This window comes from Echiichthys vipera, assembly GCF_963691815.1.
Source record: "Echiichthys vipera genome assembly, chromosome: 11".
NCBI classification, from domain to species: Eukaryota; Metazoa; Chordata; class Actinopteri; order Perciformes; family Trachinidae; genus Echiichthys; species Echiichthys vipera.
In genome coordinates, this window is record NC_139836.1 from 17,611,479 (window position 1) to 17,637,555 (window position 26,077).

The 26,077-nt window shown below is 42.4% G+C and overlaps 1 protein-coding gene across 2 annotated transcripts in view; it reads left to right on the forward strand.

Annotated features, from left to right (window-relative positions):
- The window catches only part of LOC310953969 (zinc finger matrin-type protein 4), a 46,575-nt gene extending 20,766 nt beyond the window's left edge, over nucleotides 1-25,809 (forward strand). The window contains exons 4-8 of one of the 2 annotated variants that reach the window (XM_083923238.1): nucleotides 2,636-2,810; nucleotides 5,697-5,954; nucleotides 13,817-13,913; nucleotides 21,591-21,675; nucleotides 23,111-25,809. In XM_083923238.1, coding sequence (XP_083779364.1) covers nucleotides 2,636-2,810; nucleotides 5,697-5,954; nucleotides 13,817-13,913; nucleotides 21,591-21,672 — 612 coding nt within the window. In that variant the 3' untranslated portion in view covers nucleotides 21,673-21,675; nucleotides 23,111-25,809. The remainder of the gene's footprint in view (nucleotides 1-2,635; nucleotides 2,811-5,696; nucleotides 5,955-13,816; nucleotides 13,914-21,590; nucleotides 21,676-23,110) is intronic. The other variant, XM_083923239.1, reaches the window with a different exon arrangement.
- Nucleotides 25,810-26,077: the final 268 nt, after the last annotated feature.

Genomic DNA, 26,077 nt, shown 5'->3' on the forward strand with positions numbered 1-26,077 from the left:
ACAATAGGAAGAACAGTGAAAGAGACAAGAGGAGGAGCAGAAAGTAAACATTAGAGAGGAGGTGGAACAGAACGAGGAGAGATGGTAATGAGGAAGCAGTGGGTAGGTGAGAGGGATGGATGGAGTGAGGAAAAAACATTTCTTCAAGAGGAGAGGAGAGGAGAGAAGAGGAGAGACTTGTCCCCATGGGCACTGACTGTGTCTCCCATGATACAATCATGAATAAAGATCCTGAGATAAATATAGATAAGCTGTTTTTATTTTACATGCAAACACTCGCACACCCAGACATGTGCCAACACTTCCTTTTTCCCCCTTTGGCAACACGAGACAATGCTTCATGCGCTAATAAAGCACAATGAAATTAATTTGTGCCAACTAAAATGAAGGAGGAAATTGAGTTACTGGTGAAGATGGAGGAGGGACGGGGGGGCAGTTCAGAGCAAGCCTTTAACATGATCACAGCAGGGACAGACACGGGGGAGGAGAGAAGGAGAGGCGGAGGGGAAGGAGGAGGAGAGGGGGTGGTGAGGGCCTGCCAATACAGATAAATATTTCATCCCACAACACAGAGAGTCACTGAGACTGGTGCCCAGAGGGGGAGGGAGGATGCAGGGAGGGAGGGAGGGATAGAGAGAGAGAGAGAGAGAGAGAGAGAGAGAGAGAGAGAAGGCTGAGAGTGAAGGCAAGGCAAAAAGACAAAAAGCAAGAGAAGAAGAGAGTGAGGGAGTGAGAGAGAAAATGGAGAAAAAGAAAGAGGAAGAGAGAGATGGGACAGCTGAGAGACAAAGCTAAGCCTGGAAGGTAAAGGTGTCCTTAACTCTCACATCCGCTGTCCATGATGCTAACCAGGGCTGACATAAGACGAACGCACACACACACACACACACACACACACACACACACACACACACACACACACACACACACGCACATTCACACACATGCATCCATAGCAACACTGCGCAAACTCAGATATGGTGTCGCAGACACTTCTATTATTGTCCTTGATTTCACCGAGACTGAGGTTTCTCTCCTCCGACTGGACACCCGTAGAGAGCCCTAAAAGAGAGAAAGAAAGAAAGAAAGACAGAAGGAAGAAAGGGGGAGATGTGTAAACAAATAGAAACAGAGTTCAAAAGAGGCAGAGACAGAGACAGACTTAAAGACAGAATTAAAGCCGAATGAAAGCCAGTGAGAAGGTGGAGGTCCAATATAAGCAGTGAGAAGAAGAAAGAAAAGAGTGGAAAGTTGTGAAAGTGTATAATTTAAAAGGTTGCACTATAAGCGTGACATATTGCAGCTCTTTGAACACATATTTGATTTATTCATGCATTTTCTTAAGACATCCCTATTTTAATTCATATATTTAAGCATGTGGGCTGCCGAACATCACACCCACATGTGATTGTTTAAAGCAAGATCTCATTCCAAAGCCATGGACATTAATATTCTGCCATAACAGCCTCCACTCCTCTGACAAGGCTGTCCTTGCGATTTCTGAGTCTGGCTGTCACGGTTTTACTTCCATTCAGAAACGAGAGCATTAGTAGGGTCAGGGACTGATGCTGCATAACAAGGCCTGGCTCACACAGTCTGCCCTAATTCATCCTAAAGGTGTTGGATGGGGGTCAGGTCAAGTTATTTCTCACCAAACTCCAGGGCTGCCCCCCCTTTGTCAGTTAGTCGACTAATCTATCGGTGTGTTCTTTGTCGACCAAGATTTCCTAAGTAGATAAGTCTTTTTTATGCTTTTTTTTCTCCATGCTGAATGACTATTTCCAAGAAACTTACTCCATGAGCACATATCTGGTAAACAGAAGATTATTGTGTGTTGTAGCGTTTTCATTTCCTTTAATTGGAACTACAGAGAGATCCGCACAAACCATGAAAAGCGCTGAAAAATTTGGACACATACAGTAGTGTCCATCTCTGCATGTAGATCTTTTCTTCTCTGATATCCCCCTGCCCTGTTCAGTTCAACACAGTTCCTGTCAGTAGTTTTGTGTTTTGTGTGTGTGTGTGTGTGTGTGTGTGTGTGTGTGTGTGTGTGTGTGTACATTTGTGTCAATCGGCCAGTTGGTCTTTTTGTTTGTGTTCCCTCTCTCCTGCGGGGAGCAACTCCCCCTCATCATTAGTAATGAACCAACAGCGGTGAAAGGGCGAAGCCACAGTCTCAGCCCAGAGAGACAGATGAATATTTGATCAGCCCTCTCTTTGCTTGTGTGTGTGTGTGTGTGTGTGTGTGTGTGTGTGTGTGTGTGTGTGTGTGTGTGTGTGTGTGTGTGTGTGTGTGTGTGTGTGTGTGTGTGTGTGTGTGTGTGTGTGTGTGTGTGTGTGTGTGTGTTGTGTGTGTGTGTGTGTGAGAGAGAGAGAGAGAGAGAGAAACAGGCAAAGCACATGGGGTCAGTGCAAAGTGTACAACTTTCCATTTCTCATCTCCCCCTGCCTCTTCTCTCCTTTTCTCACCTTCACCTCTCTGCCTCTCTTCACACATCATTCCTTTCTTCACCTCCGCTAATCTCTTTTCCTTTTCACCTCCCTCAACCTCTCCTCCAATGTGATCCATTTTGCCTGCCCTCCCCCTCTCCCTACTACTCTCTTTTTACCATCTCCCCCTCCTCTCATCCTGCAGGACTGTGCAGAGACAGAGGTGGACAGGAACAAGTGCTGTACCTTGTGTAACATGTTCTTCACCTCCGCCATCGTGGCCCAGTCGCACTACCAGGGCAAAACCCATGCCAAGAGAGTCCGCCTAGTGCTGGGGGAGCCGCCCCTACCCACAGCCATGACCAGCCCTACAAACACAGGTATACTCATTTCTACCCGCCTCGCAATCCGGGCTTGATTTTCAGCAACAGGATCCATCTCACAAATCCAGAAACGCACTGTTGGAGCCATGCATGTTACATTACTCGAGCTGCAATGCTTTCATAGTGATCACAGCAGGCATACAGCAGCAAAGGAAGTCAAGGGAGTGCCAGCTGAGTTTTGGGAAACAAAGAGAATATATGAATAGCTGGTTGGTCTTGAAAGTGAACTCTGACACATCAAATCTTTTAAACATCTGACTATAAACTAGTGCTTTGGTGATCAACCATTTCAGCCCAAGCTGATCAATACCTCTACTGGATTCCAATTATGGTGTTTGCACACAAAGCGTGTCCTCCCTGATGACAAAGGTAATTAACTTGGTCAAAAAATGCACACTCACCTCTGCTCACACATTCCCATGTAATCCAGACAGCCAGTTTTTGTGTCACTGAACTGGACTGAGAATTATTTTTAGTTCAAAGTGTGCATTTTTATCAGAAGTGAATTTGGAAAGCTTTAGTCATGCTTCAGTCAAATCGGGGGAAACGTCTGGCAAAGCCAAGATGCCAGAGGCCCAAAAAGTAAAACTTTGAAGGTGAAGCGCATAGACGGCCTTTCATTTATCAAAGTCTTCGGATTAGTAAAAAACTACAATTGACATTTTTGTTCATGATTGTTTAAGACTAGCATTTTATTAGTCAGTGTCAGTGCTGGTGAGTCGTCACCAGGGGCGCTTTACATACACCCTGAGTGACTTTTGCTTAACTTTGGCCTAGTGTGGAAAAGTGTCACTTCTGTACAGCCGTTGCCGTGGAGTTTCTGTGGTTTTGTGACAGTGGGACCTGAAGGAAAAGAAATAAGGCGAATGAGAGCAAGAAGAGAGGAAGAGTGACCTGGGAGAGAAGAGGAGGATTTCAGGAGAGATTAAAGTCAAAAGTAGCCTTCATGATCGCTCTGAGATGAGCGCTCCACAGAAGATGCACAGCCAAGCTGACAGGCTTGTGCGTGCAGAATCACACACATGTACACGTAATCATCAGAAACACACATGAGCAAGGTGACTGATGCATGCATTTATACACTCACTTGCATCTAAGGACACATGGACACTAACATACATGCAGAAACATAAACACAAACCACACAGTGAGGAGAGATAAAGTAAGGGCCATGTGTGTCGGAGAAGCCCTTGCGATGTGCAAAGCAGAGACCTTACCTGTTCCCTCCCCTTTCGCACACCACGCACTTCAAACCACCGCCTCCCCCTACTGCACACACGCTATCACGCACACTCCCTGTGCCGTGAAAAAACACTTACTTCCGCTCCAGTGTGCAGAGATCGCAGTCATGGAAAAAGAAAGGGTGGGAAAAGAAGGGACGGAGAGGGGGGGAAATACACCCGAGGCACACACACACACGGGCACACACAAACATGCGGGAATGCTGTAGTAGAGATTTTAGGATGGCCTTGTCTTTGGGATTAAGAGCAGAAAAATGAAATGACAGTACAAGAGTTACATGGATGAGTTTTGTAAGTGAGATGATAGTGCTGCGAAGGCAAGCAAAGGGAATGTGAGTGGGTGTGGTTGGTGAGATGAGTGGAGACACAGCCATAGATACAGTAACTATGTGAACAGAGCCCGAAGACACATCAAGGTATGAGCAACCAATCAGCGCATAGGGCTAGAGTCAATTCAACACAGGCGCGCGCACACACAAATACACTAACTAAACTACACTATACACTAACTAAAGTAACACCTCACACTCATGGTCACTGGTCAACACATCATGCACACTCTTCATTTATCAGTGAGCTGATGGTTGCTGTCAAAGAAGTGGGGTGACTCATTTGGGCTTAAAAGCATGTGAGTGGGCTTTAGTCTGTGATATAAAATGTTGAAACGTGTTGTATTGTGGCTGTGTAGTCATAACCGCTATAACTTTAGAGTCATTTGACACGTTGTAGATGGGGAATCGGCACATTTGGACATGCCATCTGGCATTATGAGCTTTCCCACACAATTTGGCTGTGAACCTAGCACCCCCTCATTGTGTTCGAATAAACAGTTTGAACAGAGATGATTATTTTTGCTACAAGTACTGTACCTTACATACACAAGCAGCTTATTATGGAGCCTCATTCATGCACACGCACACACACACACACACACACACACACACATTTGCTCAAGCGTGGATTATACATTCAACCTGCCACCCAAACACCCACATGCGCACACACATGCGCACATATGCAGCCTCACGCACATTCGCAGTCTTCTCTGCGTGAGCCGCAAACGCATCCTGTGGACAAGTCAGTGCTTGTGGGCTAATATTGGGCAATCACCATGGTAACTAGTGTCATGTCACGAGTAGCAGGTCACCTGGAAGTCTGCCATTTCTTTTTCTTTTTTTTTTCATTCCCTCACAGAGAAGGGGAGAGGAAAGAGAGGAAAGATAACAGAAGAGGATGTTGGTAAAAAAAAAAAAAAAAAAAGTGATGAAGCCGGAAGGTTCAGATGTACATGTGATGTGAAGAGAAAGCACTTGCAGACTGGTCCCTGGAGTGCTGATGGCTTCCTCCCGACCCTTGTCTATGTTCCACAGATGTGACCTGCAGCAATCTATTGCTCTTTGCTCCCAATCACGATCAGTGAGATGTACGATGTGTATTTCATCTGTGAAAGACAGTGCGCATCTGTGTGAATATGAATGTGTGACATTTTCACGTTAATGCGATTTCATGAAAATATTTTATGTAACTTTCATTTTAAAACTTGACATTTGCCTTAGATTTTTTTTGTTAACATACACCCTCAACTCCCTTTCCTCCTTCTGCCACCCCTCACTCCTCGTCTCCACCTCCTATCTTACCCCAGATTCCTCCCCTTCCACCCCACTGCCCGCGGACCCCGCTGTGTGCCCCCCTCCTCCCCCCGACCTGGCATGGCCCTTGGCGGTTGTCGGCGGAAACGGCGGAAGAGAGGCCGGGAAGTACTGCTGCCTGTGCGGGGCTTGGTTCAACAACCCACTGATGGCCCAGCAGCACTACGAGGGCAAGAAGCACCGAAGGAACGCAGCCAGAGCACGCCTCCTGGAACAGCTAGCAGGCAGTCTGGATGCCACGGAGAGCACAGGTCAGCCTCTTGGCCCTGAGCCTGACACAAGTGACAAGTGAAGGACAGGAAGGGTGTTACGACTTTGTGCAAGGGAAAGAGGATAAGGGGGAGATCACATTCAAGATCTGTGGCAGTGAGGTTGGACTTGAAATGTTCATATGCCTTTCAATGTGGTGTACATTTCACAGATATTATACTGAGGTAAGCCACACCAGTTAATCATCAGATAAAATTAGCACCAGCATCAGCCAGTTACTCTAATGATCGGCTTATTCACATTCACCATACATTTGAACAAAAACATGGTGCTGTGTGACCGACTACATCTCGGTGAGTCCTTGAACCAAATGTGTTTCCATTAAATCAGTCCAAACTTTCTCCCTTAGATCAGCCCCCTTCTCCTGTCCCATTATTTATAGATACAGGGGCTGTCCACATGAACACAGGTTTTTTTGAAAGCGTGTGTTTCTCTGCACGGTTTGGCCTTTCGTCCACACGTAACCACAGTTGTGGGCTCCTGAAACTGGAATTTTTTGTAATCGGAGTTCAGGAGGAATTTTTTCAAAAAGTCCGGTTTCAGCAGTCATGTGTGGACAGGAAAACCGCAATTTCTTGTCGACATTGTTTGACATCATACTGCGTAACGGCAAACGGTAAATTGTATCCATGGAGACGAATGGAGCACTCTAGACGTGACTAGCTGACGGAGTTGTTGTTATGGAAGACTGAGCAAAAATACTGCTGCCAACTTATCAGCACTTTGTTTGTGTCTCAAACAACAACTACCACATTTTCCTGAATTTTGCTGATTTTAAATTCATGAGTGACAGCGAGAAGTAACTGTCAGTTTGCTGTCAGTCCACACGAAGGAATCTGCCCGGCCTCGGTTCGCCATTGTTGTTTTTCTGGTATGATTTTTCCAGCCTTGTGATTGGCTACAATGGCCTTCCAGTGAGGAGTGCTATTGCCACCTACTGCTTTGGATTGTGCATAGCGTTGTTTGAGGCTGATTTTGCGCTTTCATGTGGACGGAGATATTCTTTATCACACCGGTGGTGTGGACAAGATTTTTTTTTAGACCAGGGCCATAAAAGTTTGGTTCCAACAACACCTGTGTTTGTGTGGACAAGGCCATAGATGGTTGAAATACCTTCTTGTGATTACTTTTAAATAGTTCTTTAGGTAGATCATCATAATATATATAAACTTCCCTAAACAAAGAAGCCACATGCATATGTTGTTGTATGATGTAATTTGTTGCTCTAAAGGCGCTATAGTGACATTATCATATCAGATATGTCAGCTAGCAGATTTTTATTAGAAAGGCTACATTACAAGGGTCAGTCCCTAACTTCAAGGACAAGATATCATAAAAGAACTGTATGAAAAGTATTTACTGGTAGCATCATCTTAACGGTTGGACTCTAAGCCAAGAAAATGAGATCATTCATCATCCCAAGCACATTTATCTCTCCCTAATTAACTGTGTATTTCAGTCCAACTGATATTTTGACATATCGTAATCATCATCTGTTTGCTGCAGTCTAACCTTAACATGTCAGTTGTCTGGAGTAACAGTCCCCTCATATTGCAGCACAGCTTTTACACTTATTAGTGCCATCATTGTGATGTGAATAAACAAAGTAATGGGACCTCTGTTGTCATGCAGTGTGAAGCATACTTAGGAGAACATACACCACACAGTGCTTGAAGTCAGACAGCTAAATAACAACACAACATATTGCACACAAATATTTCTGCTGAGTCCCACACAGCATGACACAATCAGAAACTACACAATTAAACTTGAAATATTTGTTAATATGCATCACTAATTGGTCAAACTGAGATCAAATTGCAGTTATAGCCAAGTTTTAATTACTATTCTATTCTTCCCCCCCTCTCTCTCCCACACAAACACTTCCATGCACAAATGTAGCAGTAAGAGGACACTGATTCACATGCTCATACACACATTTCAGCCAGAAGGGTATTCTAATGAAATTATTAATAGTCTTTGGCACAGAAAGTGCTTTTCCTTACTTTGTTACTATGAGTGATATCATCTTACATCATCATACTGCAGCATGCAGCCGAACATGCAATACGATGAGTGCCACACAACACCTCTATTACACGCAAATTCAACTTTGACACACTTATATACTGCAACGCACACACACATGCAAATCTTACGTGAGACCAGACCGTGCCGTTCACTTTGTGCTCCAGGTGCCGTGACACAAACCATCATCTCGAGGAGCCAGTCATATTAAAAGCATGAGTCATGTTGCCGCCTACACTGGCCCAGAGGCTTAAAGTTGGTGTCATGTTGGATATCGTCCTCCATCTACACACTGTGACCCACATCCCACAACCTCAGCTGTTTTTTCGGGAGGTGTTGACTCCAAATCTCAGCATGTAGCCACAAAAGACATGTAAAATCCTATATATATATATATATATATATATATAAATATAGATAAATGAAGGTCAGATTTTCCTTTTGTTTGATCAAAGATGTTTTCACTCAGTGAAGACTGACGCTCTACTACAAAATCTATTACCTGTCTTCTTTTTTAGGGTAATGGTCTAAGTTTTCTAAGTGAGCTTGCTGCAGACGGGATCTATTATATGTGTCCTCTATCAAGTGTTTGTCCCAGTGCCTTAACCCTGAAACACTTTGTTCATCGCAGTACGACTCCATTGTCAGTAATCGTTTGTTCTTCCATTCAGACACATTTCCATTGGTGCAACATTCTCACATCTGATTGGTTTTTAGCCCCACTTCAGGTGTGAAGTCATAGGTGTAATCTCAGAAGGAGGGTTGAACATGAAGTGGCAGGAATTCTGTCTCAGCCAATTGCAGATTCATCTCTGTCCTTTTGTCCTCCTTTTCCTGCTGTGGAACTGTTTTTTTCTTTACACTCTGTTTATCTTCTTCCCACCCCCCTTCCTGCTGCTGTACTCTGTCTTGTGTCCGTGTCTGCTGTTGCTTTGGTTGTTTATTTGTGTAAATCTGTGCGTCTGTGTGTGTCTGTGGCTGCATACACCACTAGGAGTTCCTATCTCTCGTCATGTCTCATCTGTCATCCTCATTAGCTCCCCAAGAGGCACAGGTGAATTATTTACACTCCAATATTTCCCCTCTTTCCCAACTGTGGATACAGAGTCTGCCTTTCTGTATTGTCTGGTTGTGTTCTATTGATGATACTGACCTTTACTTGTACTTGCATTTTCTGTCTTTGTCTCTCCCGCAATTTCCTGTTGCCAGTTTCACACTCTCACGACCGAAACACCATGACATTTATATAGACACCATTTTTTACTCTTGGATTTTTCTGGTGTAATTGCGCAGACAGGGCACAGGGGAGATTGTCATTATTTTTCCACGGCTAGGTGCCAGACAAAACCCTTGGAGATGGATTACAGAGGTGGACGAGGGAGTCGCAGTGGGAGGGGGCTACTGACGAGGGATGGAGCCCAGCTGACTTGGCTGTGTTTTAAAATAAATCACGACAGGGGTAGAAACCCCTCAAGACAGAGCCGGCACATTGTCTCCTCTCTCTGGAGGCAACAGTATATAATTAGAAGCAGTGAGATAAGCGTCTAGGATGGGAGTGTGTGTGTCTGCGTGTGTGTGTGTGAGAGGGCCCAAGAGACGGGGAAGTACCAAAGAAAATTGTGTGTAATTGATGACTGTGTCTTTGTCCCAAACCAGTCCCCCCACCCCCCCCCCACCCCCCGCCCTGAGACAGCACTCACAGTGACACAGTCGCACAAGAAAATCAAGCGTATGCACATATAAACAAGATATACTATAGTTGGCATTGTAGTATCCACATCAAGGCGCAATACTTTCTGAGTAGCTACCGACGGAAATGCGTCTGTAACATCAAGTATCGAAAAGTGCCAAGGATTGAAATCTGGCATCCAATCCTTAGAGCGGTTTACTTATTATTTGACCAGATATTTGATTTAAGTGGGGAAGAACTGTCCTAACTGTACATAAAGGTCTTTCACTTATTCAATATTATCGTAACAATGGTCCAAATGACTATATGTGAGGCATTGACATTTCTTTTAGCATTTTAGCCATTTGCAGCTCTTTGTTTTGGTAAAACAGACCTGTAACTTTAGTGTTTTTGCTTCACTCTCACAGCTCTCATCAATGGTGTTTTAAGCTGCAATGGTTTCCGGGGTAAAAGCTCTGCTAAACCCACTGAATGATACATACCAATTGGTAGTCAGACACAGTTAGAAACAAGTCGGCGAACAAACTGGAGGACTTAGCGGCTGAAGAATTAAATATTTCCTTCAGTTGGTGGAAAGGGAATACTGGACATACACAGAAATACAACTTCAAATGAAAGTCCCACACCAGATATATTTTACACTATGTTAAAACTACTCTGCTATGAATAATTTTTTTGTTTAACATGTTTTTTTCAACTCAGAGAAGGGGCTGTATGCACATCTATTCTACTCTTAAAGAATGATTCATTGGCTAAGATGAAAAAGGACAAATAAGCACTAAAAAGCTGTCAACATGAAAAACAAAATTTTATTTTAAAGCATCAGTTCAGAAATATTCTTTGTTTCATATGTATGATACATTTTTGTCTAAAACAGATGGTCTTTCCAATTACTGTCACATTCCCTGCAAAACTAATTAGTCTCTCCATAGGTCCGTCAAAGTTTGTTGCTTGGTAAAATTCCACTTGGATTCAATCTGACTCTCACCCCCTGCTCAACCCCTCTCTGCAACGGTATTTGTGATATATTCCTGTGAGACGCACAGTCAAGCCTTTGCTGCAGACTGTTGGTTTTGATTAAATCTCAATGGGCTTCTTTTTGAATCCAGTTCCTTTTTAATCTCTCAAAAGCGCATGGTAAACTAAGTGTGTTTCGTAGCACAAAGGCTCTGAAGGCCTCTGAAAACTATTCTGCCCGCCTCCAATGAATAAAAATAAAATCTAAAGATGAATACCATACAGTGAGACCCCTCTTAGTTGCAGTCATCCCCATAGGAAGGAAGTGGAAAATAGGGAAAGTCATCCTTGAAATGATCCATATGTAACTTGATGTTAAGCGGTGGTTGTACAACGTGCTTAAGGCTCATTTCTGCATCTTCAAACCATCCAACTATTTCACAGACTGTTTATGCAACACTAGATTTTACAATCGGCAGCGCTGTCCACTACCTGTAAACCCTCTGAGGCTCACACATAAAAGAGGCTGCAGTTAGAGCTTGGCAGCGCATCCTAATGGAACGAGCCATGAATATCACGCACCAAATGGGTCATTATGTTGCTTCAGCTGAGACTAAGTCACAATATTTCAGGCTCGGAAACGGCAGAAAGATGTTTCAGTGCTTTGCAACAAGACTCTTTAAAAGAACATTTTCTAAATTGTCTGTGCTTATAAAGTAGCCAGTTACTTTTTGACAAGCATTTAGGCATCTTCACACCAGAGGTGCCAGCAATGTCAGAGGACTCTTGTGCATTAAACGACAGTCACAAACAGCTCCACACCCACTGCCTTTGCTCATCTCAACCCCTCTTCTCTCTCTCCCTGGCATATCTTCTTGTGTAATTAACAAGGCTTAGAACACCCTCACAAAAACTGCTTATGCTCACAAAAAACACATTCGCCACCCTGCGCTACATGCTGTCAGTTGTGATGCACACTTTCCCTGCATGTAATTAACACGGATTAGGACACAGTGTTTTCTTATGCCAGAACTGCTTTATTAACCAAAAGCATAGTGTATGTGCGTGTGTGTGTGTGCAGTGGTACAGCTATCTTTGTGAGGACCTCAAGAATTTCCCCAACAGAGTGAGGACATATTTGGAAAGTGAGGACATTTTGGCCTCATTTTTTCAAAGGCCTGTTTGGGGGTTAAGACTTGGTTTCAAGGTTTTAAGGTTCGGGGCCTGAATTTGGTTTGGGTAAGGGTTGGAATCAGGCATTTAGTTGGGATGGTTAAGGTTTGGGTAAGAGGCTAGGGAATGAATAATTTTAATGCGTGTCCTCACAAAGATAGAGAATGTTTTTCTGTTTGTGTGTGTGTGTGTGTGTGTGCGTGCGTGCGTGCGTGCATGCATGCGTGCGTGCGTGTGCATTTTAAAACAACTGGTACACATGCACATTTTCTGGCACAACCACAAACGGCAGCGCACAGTACTGTACATCAGTGCTACTCGACCATCTAGTGGGGAGGTGACACCAATCAGGCTAAAAGTAGGGAAGCTGCCTTTGTATGCACGCACACACAAACACAACACACACTGAACCATGTACACAAGAAAAGACCTCTGTGTGTAATCCTTGCAGCGGTATAAAATTACGAGGAAGAAAATGGGAAGGACAATGAGAGAGAGAATTATCATTCCTTTCTTTTTCTGAATTATCTCTCGCCCAATTAATAGCCTTTTCGTTAAGAGAGAACAGAAGTAATGACATTTTGGCTGAAGAGCATGTACTATCTCCTCCACTCACGCAGACTTCATTATTGGCTCTTTTAGATGCAAAATATCAACATTTAAGCCAAGACAGGGCTTACTCCAGGCAACTAATTCAGTTATGGCTTTCTTGTAAATGTTTGTCCTTAATCACCACTGAAACAGGGTGTAGATATGCCGCATTATGCAGCTCTAGCCTAGTCTAAATGACCTCCCGCGACTCCTAACTATATCATAACTTCATCTCCCAACATACTTCACCAATTACTGTCACAAACGGTCACTAAGGTGATGAAATACAGACAACTCATGAATCTCAAGGACAGTAATGACAGCAGAGAAAAGGGCATCACACACAAGCAAGCACACCTGATTTCAGTCACCACACCCAGAATTACATATTCAACGTCAAAATGCTCGTACAAGGAGTGGAGGAAGCAAAGACACTCTGAAGTGTCAAAATTGTTCATCTCTGATCTGAGTAAAGGTCTGCAGTGATGGCTCTGGAGAGTGAAAAAAAGCAAAAATAGCCCTTCAGTGCATTTCTGACAGAATACACAGCCAATGATGTCATACTCCCGATTGGCCTATCCCCGTCGACGAGAGAGCATTTCCTCTGCACTCATAAAAGAAAGAAGATTTGTGCCGCCATGTTGTAGTTATATGTGAAGAAGGACGTTTTTGGGGGAGGGGGGATGAATACACACTCTCCTATGGTCATTAAAGCCCAACATGCATTTACATCACTGCTGCAGTATGACAAGTCATTATGATAACCATGTCTTTTTCTCAGTGTCCTTCGTCTTTTTATAAACATCTAATTTTTCTCCGGAAATGTTCCTCTATTCACTCCATCTACCTAACCCTCCCCCTGCCCCTCCTCATCTCTCTTCACCCCACTCTCCAGTATCTCCATCCTCATCCATCTATTTTTGGGTGTTCATCTCGACCACCTGCAAACCCTCTAATTAGTTCACATCTGTGTCTCAGCCGCACCATCTCAAGCACGTATTCACAGATACAATACAAATGCACAGCCATACGCAGTACCACACACACATGTACACAAGCTACTACACCGTTCTTTTCCTATCCCTAGTGTCCTAATTTTTTTCACCCTGTTGAAGTTCAAAAGGCACCTCCAAAACATACACATGCAAAAGAAAGAAGATCTACTAAAACTGTGATTGATCGGTCTAATCAAATATTTTTTTTTCGAATGCAGTTAATTAGGAAAATGACCCTGAACTGTGGAGTGTAAAAATAAGACCTATCCCAGTTTTAATTGTTGCTCATGTTAGCCTCATTGTAAAAGCTGCTGCTGATCCAGATGATGACAGTTATTAAAGATTTTTACGAGCCATACTTATTGGAATGCCCTCAGTAACCGCTGTACCTGTATGTTTGTGTCTCCAGGGCTGCGCAGTAGTTACTCATGCAGTGTCTGCAGCGTGGTCCTCAACTCCATCGAGCAGTACCATGCACACCTCCAGGGCTCCAAGCACCAGAACAAGTGAGTAAAAAAACGTAAGGCTTTGTCGACTATCGATCCAAAATGCTAAGAAAAAGAGACTTTCCAAAAAGATACTACAAGGGGCTGTATTAATATTGTTCGTATTATGTGAAGGGCTAAATTTGAAATATGTGACAAGCAAAACGGCACAGCAGACATTCACTGGATAAATTTCATTTTGAATACACATATAAGCTACATAAAGAGATGTGGAGAAGATTGAGGCAGCAGAATAGAAACAGGGCCATCTATTATAAAGAATTACAATCGCACATTGAGAATTGGGCAGTTTTCATTACTGACTTTATTAAGTGTAATCACAGCCAATGTGAGGGAAATTATGTTCACCAGCAGGAAGAGAGAGTGTGATATGGAACAGTTACATTTCATGCATTTACCATGAGATAGCTGTGAGCATGGTTATAGGCATGTGTGGCGTGTGCATGTATGTGTCTCATTGCATTTAAAGCAATGTAATGGAAATTAAGCATGTTATGAATAGATTATTTGTTAGATAAAAGGTTGCTTGGGGATATAAGTTTGTTCTTGCAAACGTTTCTTCTTTCCCTTTTGTCTTTTCTTTTAGTGAGTTGAGGCACTTGAGTTGAAATGTGTGTATTAATCCACCCTAGAGCATAACTTGTATGGGCTACACACACACCACACTTCTGCAAACAAGTAAACTGTTGGAGAGTGGTGGGTGTAGCGAGAATAACAACGGCAATAACAAGGATGAGAAAGGCAGAGAGGGAAGAAGGGTGATAAAAGAAAAGATGGAGAGATCACCTACATTAAAGCAAAACTTGGCTGACGTTGTCTCTGACGATGTCACTGCACACCTTATACAGCTCCTCACTCTAAGTCAGCCTGGATTAGAGCGTCAGCTAAACTCCTAAAAAGTGTGATAGTTGAGATGTATAAAATCTCTGCACAGAAATTGTGAATTATGAAAAAAGGTGCCTCATATCTCTCTCCTGTCATAAAGTGGAAAAGAGGGCAGACACACTAAAAGAGTCATGTTTATGAGAGGGAAAGAAAAAGCAAGCAAGACTGATAAGACAAGAAAGATTATACGCTCCACAGATACAGAGAGACAGATGGGAAGGCAGATGCAGAGAGACAGAAAGACACATCGTGGTTAAGACAGAAGCAGAAAAAGCACATGGGATAGTAAATGACTGAAAAAAAATTGATAAAGGGGAAAAAATGGAAGTGGAGAAAGTAATATAGAGGAGAATGGATTGGTGACAAAAGACAGATAAGGAGCAGGTTTGGAGTGGACATTCAGGTGAACCCAGTGCTGCTGACGGCTGCGGGGCTTTGCAGCTTAGGATGGAAAGGACGGATTGACAGGACATCAAAAAATAGAAGGCAGTGAGAGACGAGAGAGGTTCCAGGGAGATTTACAGGGGTAGTGCTGATAGGTCACAGGATAGAAGGGGAAAAAGTCCCTCATCCACCTTATCCGACAGGCTTCAGGGAGGTGAGCAGAGCTGGGCTTCACCCTTATTTGATAGCAGTGCAATTTACTCAGGATTTTCCACAGGGATGGCAACAGAAGGACAGGATACAATACTGACAGTTTAAGACATTTGTGTGATGTTTGTTGATGTGTTAAAGGAACATAAGTTTAGGTAAGATAAGTTAATGGAACTCATCATGCCTCTGTGAGTAAAAGACAAGATGATCCAATTGTTTGCTGAAATGTTTTTTTTTCCTTTTCCCAAAATCCAATTTTAACCCAGATGTTTGTATTATTGAATTATGAAGCCTCATTTTCACCCATTTATTATTATTCTAGGAAAACATATGATCAATTCCCTGACTTTTTGAGATTACATTTAAACCAAAAACAATGGACACTTTTATATAGTATATTAGAAATGGGACAGCATTTCTGTGGTTCATGATGTGAGACTCTTATAGTATATGTCTACATGAGGTTAAAGTTGTACTCCATAAGAATTGAGATGCATTGTTTCTAGTGGCCTCTTTGGCAGTAAGATGTAACTGCAGGTGAGCCTGTTCTTTCAGAGCCCCCCATCTTGTCACGTTCACAGTTACTGTGTGTTGACTATTTATCTTTTTTTATTTATTTTTTGCTCTTCTGTAAACTTCATTGAAACACATTCACCTCTCTACTTCCAGTCCATCCCCTATATGTTACCCTCTTGAATCCATACACGCACACACTTCTTCCTATTATACTTCTGCCCTTACTACAAGCCTGACTCAGAAGTTGGAAGTTCCCGATTTCAGATTACAAGTGAATGCAGCATAACCATTAGTGACGATCTGGGCCGGCAGACCAACCACTGTCAGCAGCGCCACTAACATGGCGGCTTGTATACATCTGGCCTGTCGCCACAAGGATATTTTATACTTAGCAAAAAGACAAATAGAATGATCAGTCACCATTGTTTTAACTCCCTCTTTGATAGATAGTAACTTAAAAGACAATTAAATAGCTGGAAATCTTACGGAGTATAACTTCAATTAGCAATAAATTTTGACCAATCACATTAAGGAGTGGCCATTCTTTATTTTTAATGCTACAATTCACTGGGTTGTGTAAAACTCCCCAAAGCAGCGTCTGCAGGATTGAAGACTTTCAGTGTGCAGACACTGTGGAAAAAGTCCATGAGAGAGCCCTCAAAGCACAAGTGATCCTAGAGTGCACCTGCCCTGAGTCATTCTGCGAACTTATGCTCAATTCAAGTCCGCCAGGGTTAACACTGGTACTGGAAATAAGTCTTGCCAGCTCTGTTGCAATGCTGGATCGATCCTTTGGGAAACATAAAACAAGACCAAAGGTTCCCCCTCATCGACCTCACTTCCTCTGGCTTCAACCAGTCACTCAGGTGAAACACAATACGGGTACATGAAATGTGTGTTAGAAACCGCTTCAGGCTAAGCCTCTCTCACTCACAAAAACACACCCTAAACATTCCTAGATCAATGTGCATTACATTTTAGACTTTGCAACACAGAAGTATTGGAGACATGATATGATAGCATATAATGCACCTTTCACACTGTATTTAAGTGTCACTTTTCTGCTGATATGGGATTGTAAATACTCAAAGGTGCATACACAAACACTCTGGCTGAAGTTTTAATATAAGACTAGACATGTGTGTTTGTGTGTGTGTGTGCGTGTGCGTGTGCGTGTGCGTGTGCGTGTGCGTGTGCGTGTGTGTGTGTGTGTGTGTGTGTGTGTGTGTGTGTTTGTGTGTGTGTGTGTGTGCATTAGCGTGGGTTGATTTTTGCGACACATGGCATGAGTACAAACTTTTACCCAGTCTACTTCATTTAAGTACAAGCTCACTTATTATGGAGTGTTGTACTTAACAGATGGGGTTTGAATTTGTGTATAGCTTTGTGTGTATGTGTGTGCATGTGGGTTAATGTAGAAACGCGTGAGTACTTACGAAAAAGAAGCTACTGAGATTGTTCCGTTCGTATTTCTGGATTGTTTACAGGGTGGACAAGGCTTTGCCAAAGAGACGTTAGATCTTCCACCCTATCTTTGACTTAGTGTGCGTGCCTGTGTGTTTGTGTCTTTTTGTGGGTTGTGTGTGTGTTTTGTCATACTCAGGATGAGCTTTGGCTTGTGTAAGGAGCTTTCCAGAGGACAGGAAAGCACCGCTGACAGCGGCAGGGGATTAGCTCTCAAAGAAGAAACATCCATGAAAAATGTGTATGTGCATTTACATCCATTTAGGCGTGTGTGTGTGTGTGTGTGTGTGTGTGTGTGTGTGTGTGTGTGTGTGTGTGTGTGTGTGTGTGTGTGTGTGTGTGTGTGTGTGTGTGTGTGTGTGTGTGTGTGTGTGTGTGTGTGTGTTGTTTGTGTGTGTGTGTGTGTGTGTGTGTGTGTGTGTGTGTGTGTGTGTGTGTGTGTGTGTGTGTGTGTGTGTATGTTGTTTGTGTGTGTGTGTGTTTGGCATCAGGAATGTGTCATCAGAAAACAACAACAGATCTCTCTATCTTGAAACAGCTGGTTGAATCCTTCTGCCAGAGTTGCTTATCTGTACTGTGCATCTGCTTCATGTCAGCTGCAGGTCATTTGAAATGCTACAGACTCCACACGGTGGTTACAGACTGGCTGTTGTAATTTGACCAGTAAAGGATGATAAAAGCAGAGATATAACTAGATAAACTCGGCGGGAACATTTTCTCTGTTTACAGTGTGTTGCAATTAAGCCAATGCATTTAGCCAGCCAGAAGACAGGGACTAGCGGGCAGCAGACAGAAATTAAATCCCCATGTTGGTTCCTGACTCAAGTCAGTAGTAAAGTATTTGCAAAAGGTCCTACAGCGGTGTAAAAGTCTGGCAAATGTTCAGATGATTGCAGGCTGTTCTCAGCGGGGAATGTATGCCTGCATTCATACAAGAGGTGATTTTTAAATTTAATTTGCAAACTTTCATCACTTCTTTAGAGAAGCACGATTCAGATGTGCTGGTGGATGCAGCAACTGCTTCATGAAAAGTTTGTGTTTATGTTCCTTTTACATTGTAATACATCAGAGCAGCACATGGGTTACTTTGCAAAACATCAAGACGTCATGATGAAGACATCCCTCTTTTTGGAGGAAAATCCTATAAATGCAATTTGTTTGTGTTTGGGTCATAATTTATTAGTTGTGAAACATGGTAAAAAAAAACTGTGGCGTTCCCGATAGCTCTATTGAGCTAATGGGACAATAATACAATACAAAAAAAGTGGTGGCCACATTTTGGTCTCAGAAGGTTAATGACGAACCGTGAGGGGTACATTTGGGAATGCAACAGTGAGACGGCATTTGTATCCAGCGGTCCCACGTTACTGCCATTATCCTCGGCCTTGGTTTAGGATGGTGACGTAAGTGAATGGAGTGACTATAGATTATATATTTTTTAATTGTTCTTCTCTGGATCTAGAAAAATATTTACATACTGCAATTGAACTGTATCTCTGCATTAGTGCCAGTAGTATTAGCTTTTTGTCATGCTGATCAGTCTGTTAGAGAGCTCACAGTCCCAGTACAGAATACCCTCAAGGCGATGGCGGCACTAATATAATGATAACCAACCTAAAAAGTTTATGTCCAAGTATACACGCATTAAAATAAAACGTTATTTACGAGAACAAAACGAGAAAGGGCACTAATAATCTCCTTGGAGTCTACAAGAAAAAAAAAACACAAAACATGCAGTACAGCGGAGGTTACTTGATGTGAACTGTCAGCAGGGTTGTATCTCTGACCAGTGACACTGTGTGGCTTTAACTACCCGTATAGTAATATCCATGGTCACATCGCTCACTGGGATTGAATAGCCTTTGCTCTCTGGGTGCTTTTTTGTTATACAATTTCCAACCTCTGACCTGTGTTTATGTGCATAGCGTGTGATTGTGTATGAGTCTGTGTGTGTGTGTGTGTGTGTGTGTGTGTGTGTGTGTGTGTGTGTGTGTGTGTTTGTGATGGTGATTCCGATGTTAACGCAGGCCCCAAGGGTATGTGGGAGAGGTCGGGGACAATCCATTTAGCCTACTCACCCTGGTAATTATTCAGCATCAGTATCACAGAGGACACAAACTGCAAAACAAAGTAATGCACATTTAAGAGGAAATGGCAGAGAGGGAGAGAGGGAGGGTGGCAACCAGTGTGAGAGATTACAGTGCTTAGTGTAAAGTAACTCTGAATGCAAATGGTTCAACGATCGACCTGCTAATAGGGCAGGCTCACTGCATGTATGTGTGTGTTCGTCCTCTCTCTGCTTGAGGCAAGGTCAAAGGTTAACTCAGGACTATTGCAGGTCAGCTCTGCTCTGTCACACCTGAACACACACATGCATACATACATGCAGGTTCATGCCATAGGCTCTCCTCATCCACCCCAAATGTCCTTGTGTTCTCTCACACCTTCCGCCAAAAAAAAGGAAGAAAAATCACACAGACACACAGACTTTGTTTATACACACACACACACACAAACCGCCCTGAGCATCGCTGTATATGATGTTAATAAGGTGAGGGGGAATTGTGCCTGAATCATGATTCACAGCTCTGTCTTTAGCAACTGCCACTGTCAGACTGCGTCTACCTGGTGCGCGCACACACAAACACACATGCGCACACACACACACACACGCACACACGCACACGCACACACACACACAGCGGTTCAAGGTGACCTTCACATCCTCATAAATACTTCCCCCGGACACAGAGGCACATTCACTCTCTGCCCTCTCTCACACATCCTTGTATATCTCATATCCCATGTGTGTGGCCCTGGGACAGATTATCTGATAAATTTATCTCCTATACCATGGCCTTTCTTTTCCCCCATCTCCTGCCTCACCTTCTTATTCCCTGCATTACACCGTCTTTGGCTCCGTCACCTGTCCTGCCCTCGTTCTATTTCCCACCTTGTACCTCCTTGCTGAGACGCTGACTGCATCCAAATTGTTAATTGTACAATGCACATACTAGCTAATTGTGGTGTGCACGAGTATGTGAAAAGTGCTCTATTTGTACCATGTTGTTCCCATACTGTAGCAGCCCAATTAGGGGGCATTTTGACAACACTATGACAAAAAACAAGTAGTAAGAGTGGCAGCTCAAATCTGTAAGGTTCAATTCATTGAATAACTTTGTGACCAACATATACTGTAGATGTTGCTTAAGGCAACACATTTCTTGTTCTGGCATTATGAAGGCTCCCTGCTGCTTGTACAAAGACAAATAGTCAATTCATTTAAAGTCGACTGTCAGAAAATTACTGAGCAACATTTTTGACAACCTATTATGAAAAAATTCCTAACATTTGTTGGTTCAAGCTTGTAAAAAAGTAAAGATGTGCTGCATCTCAGTGCTGCTTTATATCACCGTAAATTAAATGTCTTCGACTGTTGGGGATGTCTTTATTCAATTTGAAGACATCCCCTTAGGCTCTATGAAATAGAGCTCCAAAGATAAATCTAAGCAGTCCCAAAACGATCAAAGGGATTAAATAAAGATGGAAACTATATGTTTTTTTTAATGTTTGTTTTTCTGTCTATCTTTGACTTCATTCTTGTGGATACTTTCGTGTCTTTGCATCTTGAACAAAATGATTAGAAAAAATCACTGTATGTTTGAACTGCTGATGAGAGCAGAAACAATTCAGCTAATTCATTAGTTAGCCAGAAAATTAATCAACAACTTTGATAAATGACTGATTCTTCCAAGTTCTCTAGTTGCAGCTCCTCAATTATGACAGTTTGCTGCTTTTTCCGTTTTATATCATTGCACACTTGGGTGGGTCAAAAACGTAGTTTGAAAATGTCACCCCTTCACAATTAGTTGGAAAAAAACTGAAAGGTTGACAATGAAAGTAATAGTTACCTGCAGCCCTACCATAATTCCTGCCTACACTGAAGCATCACCTCTCATGAAGGGTCACAAGTAGATACATTTTAAAAAAGGGAAGGGAATCTCTGGACTAAACATGCAGAAAACAATTGTTGTTTCAGCTTAACTTCTATGTGAAAGTCTTTTTTCTAAGTGCACAGGAACACATATGTCCTATACCAATAGTATGTATAAGTCATACATATTTAAGGCATGTAGAATACACTAAGAATCTGAATACAACTGCTAGACTGACTTTCTTTCTTTCCATCTGCCATGAAACTCTCGGTTGCCCCCCAAGAATGGACTTGCCTGGTTCTCCTTCTCCTTCTGTTCCTGAAAAAGAGGGTATTGCTCTCAGTGTACTCCCCCTGAATAAATAAAAGGTAAAAAAGATGAATAAATAAAAAATGTAAAAAAGATGACCCCTCTTTCTGCCCCACAATGTTTTTACTGTGCTCCTCTCCTCTTGTTGTCCTTCCCTCCCTCCTCACTGCTACCTGTGTCATTGTCGCCCCCCCAAGAGAACAATACGGGCAACCAGAGTCTCGTCCTCCCACCCCTCGCAGAGTTCAAAGTGCTAGATGAGTCCTGACAGAGAAGACAGGGTGTAAAGGCCACTGTTTTAACAGCCATTACCGGGATAGGTGCTGACAGCTAGAGTGCCTGTGCATCCATGCCTATTTCTCTCTCTCTGTGTCAGCGTTGAAAGTGTGCATGTGGGGCAACGCTCCTATTAGGGCACAGTGGAGGAGTGGCATTATAACTGTGATGAAAAGGGTGGAATTTTGTTGCGCTGTTAGGGGTATGCCTTTACTTTTCAGGATCAGACCAATGGCCAAAAAATATCTAATCATGTGTGTCTGATTTTGTCTGTATGTCTAAACAACCGTAACACCAGACAGGGCTACGCTCATGCTGCGTTGTGAAGTTAAAAAGCTTCAATCTGACAAATTATACAACACGCTGCAAAGATGAAAGAGGTATTGTTGTACATGTGTGTTATTGTTGGGATTTCTGTTGTTACATTCAGTCAACTAAATAAATGAGACCAACTCTGGATGCCAACTTGATATTGTCGTTTTCTGTTATATTTAGATCAGCTTTACTGCCTTTAAATCCCCCTGTCCTAAAATCAATTTCCCTTAAAAAAAATGCTTACTCAATTAGGTGGGTGTTGCTTGGCATGGGCTTCAATCCAACTTATCTCTTTGCTTTAATTAAATGTGGTGTGTTTGCCTGTGGAGTTTCTTTGTTTCATGGTGATAAAGCTACAGAATGCAGCCACAGCGCCTGTCATCATGAAAAACAATCAGCAGCTTAAGATAAAGGCCAAATCCACAGTAATCATTGCACCTTATACACAAGGGTTTATGCTCATATCTTTCTCCTCTGTTTTAATTTGGTGAACAGCCACATAGACGGCAGAATAGACGGCTGTAATTAAGAAAAGATTGTGAAACAGGATTATTGGTTAATGCTTCACATACAGTAGAGCTGTCATCTCCAGTGAAAGGAAATCCTTTTCAGTGCAGCAGAGGAAATCAAGAGGAAGCAATGCAGGGGTTACGGTGCTACATCTTTATCTTGATGCATTAGCAAGGAGGGTTGTTTTTTTCTGCTATCTTATAATAAGAATGGCATGAGACAGAATTTTACAGGTACTCAAAATTACTTTCCAGGGACAGAGCGTGGCAGAAACAGAATATCTTTCCCCCAGTGGGTTTGATGTTCCCTGTGGTTAAAGCCCTGTCCTGTCAGATCTGTTTGTGTCAGAGGCAAGACAAGACTAACAAATTCTAACCTGTGTTTTGTTTTCAGCCTGAAGCAACACCAGCAGTAAGCCATGGAGACAGGTCGCTCTGGAATAAGAAGAAGAAGAAAAAGAAGATGAAGAAGAGATGAAGACTGAGATTAATGGAATAAACTACTCCAGAAATAAGGACTAGTGTCAGAGACCGAAGAGTTTGAGAAAGTAGTGCAGAGTAACGTCTGTGTATGTGTGTATGTGTGTGTAGGCGTGTGTGTGTGTGTGTGTGTGTGTGTGTGTGTGTGTGTGTGTGTGTGTGTGTGTGTGTGTGTGTGTGTGTGTGTGTGTGTGTGTGTGTGTGTGTGTGTGTGTGTGTGGAAGTGTGTCATTGTGAGTGTGTTTATTTCTATCTTTGATCTGAAAAATATATCTGAGATTTATTCAACACCTAAGTGTTTGATATGAGTTCTCGACACCAACAGCCGTCTGCAGACTTGCGGCTGCGTATTGCCATATAACTCCTGTGTGAACCACAATCCTAAAATTGAACTGATGTCAATGCGTTGCCCAGAGAGGTAATAATCATTACAATGATAGTCATAGAGCAGCAGTAATAATAACTCTGTAACTAACCATCCCCCAAGTGCTCTGACAGTGATCCAAGTCTTCTGTTTCAACATGCATTTCATACACATATACATGCATGGCTCACTTTCAGACCACTTATGACCATCTCAGGCCCAGACTTTTAAATCCAAGGACAAGAAAACCCCCGACAACCTCAGCCATTACAGATAGCATGAACTCCCATGACTTTAAAAATGTATTTTTTTGTTTTGAATCATGTGTTGTCTACAAACGTAGTGGATTGGTGTCACTTTTTTTTTCCAAGTGGTGGATGTGTCATTTTGAAACCCATCTCTTCATGTATTTCATATATTCAACATGTGGCATGGTTACAGTACAGAAGGCAGGGGGAGAAAAGCAGCACAAAGACTTTTAAACTCCTGCTCTGAATGAGGGTCTGTGCAACTCTACTCTACTGTTGAAAACATTCCCTCAGCACTGAATATTGATGTCAGATGCAGTCCGGAGGTGGCAAAAAATCTCTTCTCTATTGAGATGGGCAACATGTAGATATAATATTTTTTTATTTTTCTGTTGCTATGGACAGAGAAAAAAAATGTCACTCCCAATCCATGTAGCAGCAAATGTACAATACAACTGGGATGTAATACAATGCATGCAAAATGTGAACGTTGCATTCACTTGCCTTTTTTAAACCTATTGCTTGCGCGTTTTGGCAATAGCGCTGCTTTCTAGTGATAGCTTCGTAATGCATTACAGCAAATGCTTGCACCTGAGTCAAGAGGTCACCTTTTAGAACTGAACTGGTTTCTTTTCAACAACTAACTTATTCATCAGGAAAGGATAACCTTTTGCTGCCTAGAAATGAGACCAGTCACCGCCGCTTAACACCACTCTTCAGAGAGTCTGTAAAAGTACGTTTCAACGATGGTTTGTAGCAGCATAATATGAACAAAGAGAAGACACAGCACTCAATGCTAAGAAATTCCCTGTAAGGTCTTGTTGGTGCAAGCTCTGGTTTTTTTCCTCTTTAAAACACATTAAAATATTTTTATTTTGTGCATTTTTCATGGTGAACTACGAGTGAACTGATTATAATTAGTTTTTTCTTCTGCAGACATATGGATGAGTAATGGTTTTATGCAATCACAGTGTAACAATAACAACCATACAATGAGGGTTTGAAGTTAAATAGTTTAACAAAGCAACAACAAAAAAAGCGGTTTGTGTAAATAAGTAGTAGCTGCAGGTGAAGTTTGTGTTTTAAGAAGTTCGAGAGTTTTTGTATTCATAGTGTTTATCTGCACTGAGCTACAGGGTGAAAAGAGAAATGTGTTTCTAATGGATATTATTGAAAAATGCAAATATGTTGGTACTGAAATGAGAATAAACTGTCTTTTGGTGGGTCATGGTTTTGAATGGATGACCATAAGTGAATATAAACTCATCCTGAGCCGAGAAGTCAGTGATCAAAATCAAAGTGGACCAAAATCGCACCCACCAAGACTCACTCACAACTCTTTCTATGAGGACATCCGCAAACCACTGAGGCCGTCCCCTCAGAGAAACATCTATGTGACTTATTTTGCCAGTGAATGCATAAAACAGCCAGACTGTTGGATTTTATCATGACATCTATAATTACCAACCCCTCTGATGGTAATTCCGTAAGAAAAACAAGAAGTCATTTGGCATTTTTGATGTGCATCACGACTGTTTGATGACTCTACACTGACTCTTTCTCTCCAGTGCTGGTGTATTCACGACAGAAGTGGCGTCAGTGTGTGCCGATATCACAGTCTGTGCAGAGGATGACTGTGCCATGAGTCACATATTTTAGCAGATGTTACATAATATATGACAGAGACGCATCTATGGGTAGGAAATTTTGTGATACGGTGCTTGCGGGTGGGTATCTGTGTATGTGAAGCTGTAAACTGCTCTGGCAGTGGGAGACTTGCTGTGAGCTGTGTACCATGAGCACATTTGTAAACACACCTGATGATGAATACAGTGAAGATGACAACTATATCTATTTTCTCTTGCAAAATCCAGACCCGTGTTTTTCTTTTTGTAACCGCCATGTAGATGTGTGGAATTTGCTTTTACAGGCAGCAATCATCCACTGGCGCACATGCAAAACCTTGAGCATTGCAGCATTGACCACACAATATTATTTAGATTGTTCAACGTTTTCTTTTACTCTTAGTGTCTCTATCACTTTGTCCTATCATTTCTCAACGGGAATATCAGATACAGAAATCCAACAATATCAAAGAATATTGGTGTTTTTAAAATACAAGTAATAATGCGGACGAACAGTGTGAAAAGAGGACAACATCTGACTCTATGGTGGCACAGAACAGGGCTGCTATCAAATTGCAATTATTTTGACTGGCATTACAATTGCAATATAATTCACAATATTGGAGGAAATGATCATTTTTGCA